At 39.0% G+C, this 13422-nt stretch overlaps 1 protein-coding gene across 1 annotated transcript; it reads right to left on the bottom strand.

Moving 5' to 3' along the window:
* Positions 1-1057: 1057 nt before the first annotated feature.
* LOC108268237 (low affinity immunoglobulin gamma Fc region receptor II) lies at positions 1058-8633 on the bottom strand. Its single transcript, XM_053681687.1, has 10 exons — positions 8348-8633; positions 7767-8054; positions 5604-5852; positions 5378-5497; positions 4863-4940; positions 4703-4756; positions 4525-4599; positions 2374-2457; positions 2243-2298; positions 1058-1763 (listed from the first exon to the last, which is right to left on the bottom strand). The coding sequence occupies exons 1-10, from the start codon at positions 8622-8624 to the stop codon at positions 1749-1751; spliced, it is 1296 nt and encodes a 431-aa protein (XP_053537662.1). The 5' UTR covers positions 8625-8633; the 3' UTR covers positions 1058-1748.
* Positions 8634-13422: the final 4789 nt, after the last annotated feature.

The following is a 13422-nucleotide window of genomic DNA, read 5'->3' on the forward strand; positions in this document are numbered from 1 at the left end:
CATAGTGTACTGTTCTCATAGTGTACTGCTTTCAGTGTACTGCTCTCATAGTGTACTGCTGTCATAGTGTATTGCTGCCTCTGTGGAAGGGAGTCAGTGATATAAGAAATTTATTTATTTATAAAGAGATTTTTTAAAATGATTTTTACAAATGGTGCTCAACAACAGAAGCTAATTTGTGTTCAATTGAAATAAAACTCATAGATGATCAATTTTATGTTGAATTCACAGACTGAGCTACTTTTGGGACCATGTTCAACATGTGAGATAAATATATAAGTTTGGATATTCCCTCAGTTTTAGTCGAGGATTCTGCCCAAAATAGATAAGTCTTTAGAAAAGCAATGATTTAAGGATTTTTTCATCCCTTCAGTTTTAGATTTGAAGTTTGAGTGTTCTCTATTAGCACAGTTCTTGGTAATCATAACCCCTGGGTACTTAACCTCCTCTTTTACTGGAATACCCTCTATTTCTTCTTCTAGAGAAAGTCCTGCCAAGAATATCAATACCTATATTATCCTCAGTTTTGCTTTTTTATGATGAAAGACATTAATTGAACTGCTAGGTTAAACAGTAATGGTGAAATTGGGCATCCTTGGTGGATTCCTCATTTAATCTGAATTCTGGGTGATAGACCCAGGTTCAGGGAAACACTACTGAAAACATCATTATAGAACATGGATATTACACTACGAAACATGGGACCAGAGCCAAAGATTTCTAAAGACTTCAACAGAAAAGGGTGCTCGAGGGTATCAAATGCCTTGAAAAAAATCATTTAAAGATAACGGACAAAAAGACAGATTTAAAAGCAAGAACTACAACCTTACTGAAGTCATTCCTCCCACACAGGCATATCAACACATTTACAAAGACCCATGTTACCTTATGAACTCGCCCCTGTGACCAACGCTATAGCAACATTCAGATACTATTTTCATCAGTATCGTAGCAGGGCTCTACGCTAACAATTTCTTTTAGGAGCACTTGTGCTCCGAATTACAAAAAATTGAGCATGTTTAGGTTGTTTTTTTTTTTTTATATTTATTTATGTTTTTTAGTGATGGTAACATTAATGTGCCACAATATAACACACAAGTAGGCATGAGAAAACTTGAGCTGGTCAATTATGACAGAATTTAGGAACATAGTGTGAGTCAGGACACATTAATTTACCTTCTGATAAACTAAATTTTATATTTTCAGTTCATTTTACAGACTGTATGCAAAAAACAACCGTTAACCTGTGACATGAGTGACTGGTTAAATGAGTTTAATTAATGTACTGTATAAGTTGAAACATACAACAACGTTAAAAAGGACACATGGTACACGATAGTAATGTAAATAATCTAATGTAAAAATGTGAGAATAAAACTTATAATGAACAATTTCTCAAAAGCTGGAATGTGTAAATGCATAACTAAATTAAATAAGCAATTTGTAGCAAAAAAACAAGCAATTGTGCAACCATTGTAATGTGTGCTATACATCATAGGACTTCATAAGGTGTCTACTAGATCATCCAAACCACAGTGTGAAATCTGTAGCCCTGTGTATTTAATTTTTAAGTATCTAATTTACTCTTTCAGTTTGCACAGGTGTATTACTGAATCTGGCAAACATTTCTTTTCACTGCTGTGGACTGAAGTGGTGTCATCCTCTTCCACCACTTTAATCAAAACGGTCCCCAGCTTTAGTCCAGCCACACTTGCCCATGAGCAGATCGGATGTCCACATGGTTGAGTTCAGTCCAGTGAAGTCTGAGTTTGCATAGAGAAAAAGATCACATAAATACAGGTCAGGAAGCCAGGTTCAGGTGTGCAACATCAGCCATTACCCATCTGGCTCCACATTAAACCACTCCCCTTTGCTCAATTATAATACTAGAATTACAGCTCAGGCTCTCTTCTGACTAATGTCTGGTTCTCTAGTACTAACTTTCTGATTCGATGGCTGCTGCAACAAATCATCAAGTTGTTTGGTGTCAGTTCTTTGAATATTCATAACAAACTATTATAACAAACTATTAGAAGACGATGGAAAGTTCTCTAGCTAGCTACCAAACTAAGATTCTGGGAAGTGGGGCTTTGTGTACAAGGAGTAAACCCAACCTTTTCAATGTTTTTGTAGTTCACCTTACAACTGCTAGAGCCCAAATCCTGCCTAATACCTATTTCTTACTTCATGGTGTTCGGTTTGTCTTTTAAGCTTCATAACAAGCTGGTGTCATCAGTCTTACCTTGGTGTTCAGCTTCAGCTCTGAGTATACAGTATCAGCACCAACACTGGCTTTTTCTAATTGGAGCAAGAGATATTGTATTAATCTCTAGAAAAATCCATCTAAACACATTAAATAATGGTTTTCTCTACCTTTTATTCTCATAGATTTTTTCTGTGGTTTTATTACAAGTTCACTATAAGTCACATCACTACCACTGGGTTCAGCATCAACATCTGCAGAGAGAACAAAACCATCACAGATCACCAGCCTTATAATACATCATTCATTACAGCATCACTTATACCACAGTGCTGTTGAAGTCTCAGTTTTTATAGAAACATCTCAGTGGCTATTTGTCAGTTTCAGGAAGTGGCGTCTTTGTTCCTTGGACGTTTCTGGTTAGTTGTCGAGCACATTCAAAACAACGGCAGGTGCTTTATGCACAGTGAGATTGCGATATTGTATCTCGCCATTAAAAATGTCAGTATTAAAACTAGGACCATGTTGCTCGGTGGTTGGATGCTCCCTCAGGCCCAGATATAACCTACTTATTAAATTAAAGTGTTTAGATTTCCGAAAAACAAAAACACACCTGGATTCCAGCAGTGAAGCGAGAAGCTGTATACCGATTAGCAATTCTAGGATATGTAGAACACACTTTAGCGCTAGTAAATAAACAACATTTTTGCCACTGAGTTGTTTGTATTTCTTTTCATGCATTATTTAAACATGACGCAGCATAATTTGAGCCAGCGTAGTGGCTCCGTCATTGTTTTCATATTGTGGCGCCAGGCCGGTAGCCGGCGTACAGGAAACGAAGATCACTGCTCACGCGACTGCCGCAGTGGCGCAGAAGAGACAGTTCCGCTTCAGCGCCACCAAATGTTTTGGACATCCAGAGAGCACGTGGCTGCGGGGCGGGGCCGCCGACACACCCACGGTTCGTGATTGGTGCACCGTGCGGAAGAATTCCACCATCCAGCAAGCGAGGGGAGAGTATAAAAGGGCGATATTCCACTCGCACAAAGAGAGAAATATTTCCGAGCACGTGCGCGAATTTCTGGCGTGTTTTATGCAGTTTTGCCGTCGCGTGCCTGTCTGCTAATCGCTGTTGTGTGTTTTTTCGGGTTTCAGGTGACTCCGACGCGAGTGACGGCTCCGCCCCGCCCTATTGACTGTAACCGCCAACGGCTGAGATCCTCACCGCCCAATCGCCCTTCAACCCACACACGCGCACACACCCCCGTTCACCGATTGGCTTAAATAAATCCCCCATAACATTGAAACAGCCTCCTGTGTGTCTGTGCTCCGCCCACCGCTAACTAAAATCCCTACAATATGTAGCTAGCCCGCTTTTTGATACGTTTGTAGCGACAATGCCAGGTTTGTATTTCCGTTTCATTTCTTAATGTTCTGTGGGTTATAACTAGGAAGGTAGCAGTTCACATTCGTTATCTAGCTATCTAGTCAGCTGACAGATGCGATGAGTAGCACTTTATAATAATTTTGTATTGTGTAACATTAGCTAACATTAGTTTACAAAAGATAACCATAAAGAACAGTTTTCCATCACTTCTTAAGCTTGGTTTATGTTTATTCCAGCATGCACTAATGCATTTTAAACAATAACAGTAGTAACTGTTAACATTATGAATTAACCAGGTACAACGGCCAATAAAAACCTCCCTGGTCATCTTAACGCCGAGACACGCAGAGTACATTTTGACGATGTTTGACTTGCTTCAACTTCAAACACAAGACAAATGTTCATCCAAATTGTACAAACAAATGTTCCCAACTTTTCCACCAGGGAAGTAACTCCAAGCATCCAGACTGCGATAGGCTTTTACTGCATCTCTCGTGTAGACGCACTGGCTCTCAACCAGCTAATGGTACATGTCTGGATAAGTATCTTCATGTAAACGTTTAATGTTCTGTGTGAAAAGTTCTCTCCCTGGGTAATGCCACTTCATTTATTTTCAGTTTTTGTAAATACCTCAACAATTCAGATTTAGCTAGACCTAAAAAGTATGCGCTTGTCATTTTGTTTTGACTCGTCTGGGATTTAAAAATAGCGAAATGGAAATGCTTCAGGACCAGACATGTGCAGTAGCACTGTAACTCGTTTATTATTGTTTACGTCCTTAAAGTGGTCTATAGTAATAATTCCTTTATCTTTCAGTATGCACTGTAGCATCTGTTCAGCACAGTGATTGTCAGTGTAATAGATGACTGTATATATAAAAGACTGTTCCACTTGTAGATTTATGTGAAATGTCTCATCATTAAAAATACTCTACCGTTGTTCCCCTTTGCCTTATTTTTCTCTGTGACCTCTGCGTAAGTGTCTTCTCTGCTCTCAGCTGCAGCTTCACCTGAACACAGTGCAGTGTGTTAATCACTACAAGACACTTCTGTACAACATTCATCTACAGTTATGTCTCCTACTGCAACAGGAAGTGTTTGTAATAAAGCTACCTGTTCCACTCGCATCTGCCTGGTCCACAGTGGTACAGATATTAGCATTTCCTTCTGAAAACAGAAGAAACATTCTAGAAAAATGCAAAAAAAAAAAAAAAAAAAAAAGTTGTTTTATGAAGAAATGTAGAAATAAACAGTGATTGACAGAGTGTCTGACCAGCCTGAAGTGGTGTGTGTCCTGAGTGAGAGTCTTCAGCTCCTGACCGGCTCTGATTCTGCTCTGATGTCTGATTTTCTATAGAGGGAGACAGATTCTACATCTGAACCGGGTGTAAATATTGTAGGAAACACTTTATTTTACACAGCGCTGATTACAGTACACTGTACAGCCCTGTGGGGGAATTATCAAAAAATAAAAAATAAAAATAAACAGTGAGGAATAGTTACAAATACTAACTATGGATATAATGCTAATAACAGTGTCATTTGACAGGGATTTCCATAGTTAATACTGGAAAGTAATTTTTTGTTTATTGTGCAATCTACATTTTATTAACGTTGTTTAATTCTGTACACTATAATCTGGACTCTGACCATATTAATTTAAATGTGTCCAATATTCTAAACAAGCCCCTCTTTCATCAACTTAATATAAATCAGTATTATACTCTATGCTATATACTCCAAGTAAGTATTATATTCTATATTACTTAGATAAAGCAGTTATCAGACCTTTCTTTATTTTGCAGAACCACAGCAGGATCATTAAGATTAATAAAATAATGAAGAAGGCGGCCAAACTCAGTCCCACAGCCACTCCTACAGTTCCAGCACTGGATCTAGAACCTGAGCCTGAGGAAAGAAAGAGACCAGAATTTAAGCATTTAAGCAGTGTACATCTAAACGCTGTCATTTAAGATAGAAATAAATAAAAAGAAATTCTCACAAGGTTTCTCACCTCTGACTGAGACCCAGCTTTTCGGTGACTCTCCTCTCTCTGGGTGTTTACAGTGGTAGAAACCTTCATCTGACTTTGAGACACTATGGATGATCATCTCTCCTGTAGTCTGTGTCTGGAGAACTGATCCATCTTTATAGAAATCAGCTCGGAGGTTTGAGGACTTTGTGTATCGATATAAACAGCGTAGAGTCAGAGGATGTCCCTCAGTCACAGCATGGACAGGACTCTCCAGGATCACATCACCATCTAGAACACAGAAAATCACATGTACAGCAAAAATTATAACATGAATATTTCTTTATATAAACAGTGACTAATTATAAATATCCTTAGTTAATAACTAATTGATATGTATTATAGTGTAAAGCCAATACTGACTGAAAGTTACAGAGACTGCAGTTATTTGAACAAACTCTGATCAACACTACTTGATTTCAGTGTGAAACTCATTAGTGTTACAGTGAGGGAAAAAAGTATTTGATGCTGATTTTGTACATTTGCCCACTGACAAAGAAATGATCAGTCTATAATTTTAATGGTAGATTTATTTGAACAGTGAGAGACAGAATAACAAGAAGAAAATCCAGAAAAACGCATGTCAAAAATGTTATAAATTGATTTGCATTTTAATGAGGGAAATAAGTATTTGACCCCCTCTGCAAAACATGACTTAGTACTCGGTTTAAAAACCCTTGTTGGCAATCACAGAGGTCAGACGTTTCTTGTAGTTGGCCACCAGGTTTGCACACATCTCAGGAGGGATTTTGTCCCACTCCTCTTTGCAGATCTTCTCCAAATCATTAAGGTTTCGAGGCTGACGTTTGGCAACTCGAACCTTCAGCTCTCTCCACAGATTTTCTATGAGATTTGACGGTACATGGCCCCGTCCACCGTCCCTTTGATGCAGTGAAGTTGTCCTGTCCCCTTATCAGAAAAACACCCCCAAAGCATAATGTTTCCACCTCCTTGTTTGACGGTGGGGACGGTGTTCCAGGGGTCATAGGCAGCATTCCTCCTCCTCCAAACACGGCGAGTTGAGTTGATGCCAAAGAGCTCCATTTTGGTCTCATCTGACCACAATTCCTTCACCCAGTTGTCCTCTGAATGATTCAGATGTTCAGTGGCAAACTTCAGACGGGCATGTATATGTGCTTTCTTGAGCAGCGGACCTTGCGCGCACTGCAGGATTTCAGTCCTTCACGGCGTAGTGTGTTACCAATTGTTTTCTTGGTGACTATGGTCCCAGCTGCCTTGAGATCATTGACAAGATCCTCCCGTGTAGTTCTGGGCTGATTCCTCACTGTTCTCATGATCACTGCAACTCCACGAGGTGAGATCTTGCATGGAGCCCCAGGCCGAGGGAGATTGCCAGTTCTTTTGTGTTTCTTCCATTTGCGAATAATCGCACCAACTGTTGTCACCTTCTCACCAAGCTGCTTGGCAATGGTCTTGTAGCACATTCCAGACTTGTGTAGGTCTACAATCTTGTCCCTGACATCCTTGGAGAGCTCTTTGGTCTTGGCCATGGTGGAAAGTTTGGAATCTGAATGATTGATTGCTTCTGTGGACAGGTGTCTTTTATGCAGGTAACAAGCCTGCATTTACCTGTATAAAAGACACCTGGGAGCCAGAAATCGTTCTGATTGAGAGGGGGTCAAATACTTATTTACTCAAATCAATTTATAACATTTTTGACATGCGTTTTTCTGGATTTTCTTGTTGTTATTCTGTCTCTCACTGTTCAAATAAATCTACCATTAAAATTATAGACTGATCATTTCTTTTTCAGTGGGCAAACGTACAAAACCAGCAGGGGATCAAATACTTTTTTCCCGCACTGTATTGCGTTTGTGGTGTTGAATTGGATGGAAACTCTTCAGGAGTGTAAAACTAGAGTTGTGTAGAGTCACATTACAGCCTCATTCAGTGTTTCACCTGCTCTACCGTAACTGATTCAGCTCATGAGAGAAACTCCACTGTGCCGTTCTGTTGCTGTCTTCAGGTAATATTAAAATGACAAAACATTCAGAACTTTCAAAACATTACTGAGATAAACCAGTTCAGTGTGTCTTGTTGAACAGTTCTCCCAGTTGGAAACTCAGAGTTCTGAATAGTCTGTAATGAAACATTTCCCTTCTCCTTTAACAATAAACACACTACATGAAGACTCACCATGCACTGTGATGTTGACAGGATTACTGTTTTCTCCAGATTCAGACTCACACCAGTAAACTCCAGTGTAGAATGTGGAGAGGGAGCTGATTTTACATGTAGATCCTATAACTGATCCCCCCTGTGAACAATCTGACACTCTCTCACTGTGTGTGTATCGTCTCACTGTCCATCCAGCAGATTTACTCTGGTCCTCACAGCTCAGTGAGAGAGAGTCTCTAGTAAAGTGTTGAGTTCTGCTGGGATTGATGATCAGAGAGACTGGAGGAGATTTACCTTAAACACAGAACATTATAATTCACATGTGTTATTATGATTGTGTTTTCATGACATAACTTACACTGAACACATTCACACCTCGTTTAATTAAACAGTGCTATTTGAAGGAGAATAATCCTCTACCAGTGCTTAGGGCTATTCAACTGCCTTAAACATTCCTCACTCAGGAGGGTGAATATAAAGATTTTTACACCAAACATTATCACAGCTGTGAGTCTCCAAATTTAAAATCAATGCTGTGTACATTTATATATTTTATTTAACCATCTATATTCAATAATGCAACACACCAGTGATCCATAGTGGCTGTCGAAGGCTGAACTCTGTGTGAAAGGTTCGTTCCTCTCTCGCTGCACTGCAGATATACACTCCTGTGTGATTAAGAGCAGCAGGACTGAGAGTGTAGGAGCCTCCAGATTCTCTGCTGCTGTCTGAGAGGGGCACTACATTATAATTCATATGGCCATCATTGTCTCTGTAGAGAATCTCTCTGTACCAGCTGAATGTCCAGTCTGTAGAGGAGTCTGTAACCTCACAGCCTAGAGTCACTGAGTCTCCTTCAGTCATCCAGCTCTGTGGAGATACACTCAGTACTGCCTCTGGTCTCCCTGTACATACAAATATATATATATATATATATATATATATATATATATATATATATATATATATATATATATATATATATATATAACAGATTACAGAATCTGCACATTTACTTTATACACAACAATCCTGCCATGTCAAAAATATCATCTAAAGAGTACAGAATAGTAATATTACTAAATATTAATATAAAACTAATTACACTGAGTCATTAGACGAGGCATTAGGAATGTGTTCATTCTCATCACTGCATGGTTTATTTTTTGATTAATAATTGGGATCTCCTGTACCCAATGGTCTGTATGTCACATGTGAGTGAATCTGTCACTGAGAAACACACTCAACTGCTTTACTTTAACATCTCACCAGCTACAGATGACTACTTTGTAAAATGTTATTTCAAGAAGTGTTTTAGAATAAGAAAAGAAATGAATATTTATGTAATATAATTATTAACAATCCTTCTGATTTTAAATCTATGATGAAAGAAGTGAAAAATCCTGATGTACCTCTCACTTTATGTGCAAAAGGAGCATTAGTATGGAGTAAAGAGGATGTAAGAGCGCTGTTCACTGACCCTTACTCAGAGACTTTTATTATGAGAGCTCATGTTATTATGATTATGCACTAATGTTAGCGCCATCGCATTACGTGCATTTGACGTAATTTGCCGTTGACCAGGAAACAGCATATACTTCCAGTTAGTACACTACTGAAAATGTGCCATTTGAGACGATACTACCCTTCTAAAATTCATACACTAGACGGCAGAGTGTATAGTGTATAGTATAAGTGTATAGTGAATTGTATGTTATTTGGAACACACTGTTTTCGGTTGAATGAGTGCATCATCCGGGAAGTTAAAGTGTACGTTGTTTTTTTGGGTTTTTCCAGTGTGAACACACTAATCACACTATTTATATTACAAAATGGCACAGAATAGAGCATAAGTGTGCAATTTTGGACGCACTCCATGACTACTATCCCAAACATACTACATCTGTCATGTTGGCATTGTCATGTGACCTTCGACATCATCATAAACACAAAAATCTTAACGGGAACACCAGGTTAAAGCAACCGCACTAACGGCAAAATGCACATCAGGAAAGTTAACTGAATCAGTAATTTAATGTGGGAAAATAACTGAGTTAACTCAGATGAAACAAGTTGACAAACTCTGCATGGTAATGTGCAAACGCAACCTTCTCAGCTCCAATTCAAACCAGACATGTACACATAAATAAACAAATAATTGTAGAATATAACTATATATACTCACCTTGAGCATGTGGCACTGGTGTAAGTGAAATCAGCACTGAAACAGAACAGAAACAGAGAACATGGAAAAGATTTAACGTACGATTGAAAGCAGAATATGTTCGACAAACTGATCTCAACTGTAAGGAACCCAATATACTGCACTCTCATTTATAATTAAAGTCTAAAAAGACTAAAGTAAATGCCATGGTCTGCAAAGAGCTTACAACAAATGTATGGGCTCACTGTTGAAAAATATTAATCTTCAAAAGAATTTCCAAAACATTACATATACCATGGAACAATGTGAAAACCAGATGTGGAGAAAATGGGGCACTACAGTGACGTTACCAAGAACAGCACGTCCCTCCAAAATTGATGAAAGGAGAAGAGGGAATCATGAGGGAATCATGGATAGCTCCAAATACCAATTTATTTAGCAAAAACTGCAGGCCTCTGTTGTACAGCTGAAGATGAACAAAATATTCACCTTCCAACTCAACCACAATCCAAGTCAACAAAGAAATGGCTTCAGAATGGTCTTGAATTCATAAATGGTAAATGGTCTGAACTTATGTGGTGCTTTTTAACCTTTTTTTGTTCTACAAAGTGCTTTACACTGTGTCTCATTCACCCATTCACACACACACCAATGGCTGCAGAGCTGCCATGCAAGATGCTAGCCTGCCATTGGGAGCAACTTGGGGTCCAGTGTTTTGCACAAGGACACTTCGGCATGTGGAGTCACGTGGGCCACGAATCAAACCACCAACCCTACAATTAGAGGTCACGCCGCTCTACCACCTGAGCCACAGCCGCCCCTTCAGAAGAAGATAAAGTTTAAGAAGATAAGTTTCGGAATGGCCCAGTCAACCATAATGAAAAGAGGGTCTTAATGCAGTGTTCAGAGATGTGATAGTGTTCATTTCAATTATTTTATTATCTCCAGGAAAATCATACTCATAAATGTACGAGGTGTAAAGGAAGAACTGTTACACATGCATGTTTGCAGGTCCACATCTAGTGTGAAGGTTCACCCCATAGCTAAAAGTGATATTCCTCCTCACATGAGCGGTACTGTAATCTACATATGAACATAGTCTAAACAATTATGCACCTTAATCATTTAGAATTTTCATATAACATCACATTACAAACATTTACATTATATTATTATAAAATATATTAAACATCTAGTTGTAACTCACAATAATAATATATAATGTGCATTATTATCCACAACACCCATGTAAATTTGTAAAGACCGTTGAAGTGTGACATTTAGTGTTAATGTAATTCCATGAGCATGTCTCTGTAACGTAATGGAGGCTGAGACGGAAGCAAGTGCAGGTGAGGTAGTTTAATACAATAGTCCAAAAGATCAGGAAGAAATCAAGGTACATGGGCAGGCAAGGGTCAATCGAACAGTCAAACAGTCCAAACTAGGCAAAGCAAAGAGACAAGGTCATAAACAAGAGCAAGGTTAAAACCAGAATAAACAAACACAAGATCAAGGTATCAAGGCTTGGTAACAACAGAGACTGAAGGCAACTGAGCATATACGTCGCAAAGAGTGAATGCATGGAAGGTATTATAAACTGTGGTTGTGATTATGCTGTGAATTGGATGCAGGTGTGCGATTAGAATGAAGGTGAGTGTTCTGGGAATTTGTCCATGGCGGCCATGTTTGTAGACCGCAGTGCAGGATGGGAAATGTAGTCAATGGTTTGCTGTGAATTGACAGTCTCCTACTTTATCCGTGACCTGTAAAGGGGGTGTCTTCACCACACCTCTAGAAACCCCCATTCTACATTGCAGTACTGAAGCCCCTGGCGTTTAGTGAAAGCCTCAGGCGAACACCATGCCTCACCTCCCTTCTCTACTGCACACACTTTGTCTCCAACACTCTCTACTACACACACTCTGGCTTTAATTTTGATATAATGATTAAATGTGAAGAAGATGGCTGATTTTGGCCAACAATAAGTTCCACTTAAGTAAGCAAGTGAAACACCAGTGAAGTTATATTTATCCAGCATAGTTTCGAGTCAGTTATCACACATTCACACCTCTGCCTCTTCTTCACAGCTGAACTCGGGCCAGTTACTTTAAAAAGAAAAGCAACACCACAATGACCAACAGCCTATCTCTGCTCTCAGGCCTCTAACTCAACTAACTAATTGGTAAATAATAATTACTAGTTAAAAATAAACTCTTTTTATGTGTGTATTAGAGTGAACTTTCTGTACTGAGATTTTTCCCAGAACAGACGATAATAGAAAAATAAATGGAAATTTAGCTTAAGACATTTTCTCAGTAAGTCTAGTTAACACTAACATGGTTTTGTTAAACCTTTCTGTGCACAGGAAACACCACCAGAGTCTCACCACAGAAGCTAAAGACATTTCAGTTATTCACAACCCTGACTTCCATTGGTGAAAGTACAAACACCATCCAGTCATTTTCTTTTAGCAGATCAAATGATCATGAGAGGTTGTCACTGAGCAGCAGATGACAGCAGGACACAGAAGATCAGCTACAGATTCCAACAATACAGACTCATTTACACTCATTAGATTATTTAAACCCTGTGTTTTAAACTTGCTCTACTTGTACTCTTACCTGTTGAACTATCATAGTTACTGAGAGTAGTGACACATCAAACTAAACCCTTCTCATAACAGATATGGATACACTGATCCACCTGAGCAGTCATGCTGAAGTACACACAATGTCCTAATCACACAATAAACTCATCACTCGGGACATTCAGACTGCAGATGAACAACGTTTATACCCCACCACTCACTCTAATGAAGACACAAAGAGAACATTTACTCACAGAGCATCACAGCGAGTGGACTGAACTCCATCCTGTCTCTCTAATGACTGACTGAGCAGTGGTGTGTGGTAAAGTCTCAGCACTTCCTGTGTTGTCTCGCTGTCAGATTGCACCACAAGGAAAGAAAGAAAGAACGAGAAAGATCTACGATCTTTAACTTCTGTTTTAGTACATGCAGACTCTGTATCTGCTCTTCCTTCCTCTTTCCAGAAAAATACTGAATATTAAATACTTGCTGTTTCTCTCTAACACCCAGACACAAAAGAGGACAGTGACAATAAAGGAGAGCAGAGGTGTGTGCTAAGGTCCTGTGTTCTCACAGAGCAAATGAGACAGAAAGAGATAGAGAGAGAGATAGATAGAGAGAGAGAGAGAGAGAGAGAGAGAGAGAGAGAGAGAGAGAGATCTTCAACTTCTCTTTTAGGAGATATAGACTTTGCTGTGCCAGTTCCTTCCTCTTTCTAGGTATATATTGGCAGGGTTTTCGATTAACTTAACCGGACTGTCATTTATCCATAAGACTTTGATTAAGTTCGTATATCATATCACGAGAAGATGACGGTCTAGGTTCCTGAGCGTTTTCCGGAGTTGAGACGGTATTCTGTTCGGAAGATAATGAAATATTTTCATTGCGTTGATTCACCGCTTCTATTAAAC

Source organism: Ictalurus punctatus, chromosome 7 (assembly GCF_001660625.3).
Source record: "Ictalurus punctatus breed USDA103 chromosome 7, Coco_2.0, whole genome shotgun sequence".
NCBI lineage: Eukaryota > Metazoa > Chordata > Actinopteri > Siluriformes > Ictaluridae > Ictalurus > Ictalurus punctatus.

Bases quoted from the DNA above. Each gene is read 5' to 3' on its own strand.
- LOC108268237 (XM_053681687.1), bottom strand. From the start codon at position 8,624: ATGACTGAAGGAGACTCAGTGACTCTAGGCTGTGAGGTTACAGACTCC. The intron at 4,600-4,702 runs GTAGCTTTATTA...CACTGTGTTCAG, and splicing joins GGCAGATGCGAGTGGAACAG to GTGAAGCTGCAGCTGAGAGC. The intron at 2,458-4,524 runs GTAGAGTATTTT...TTCTCTCTGCAG, and splicing joins TAAGGCAAAGGGGAACAACG to ATGTTGATGCTGAACCCAGT.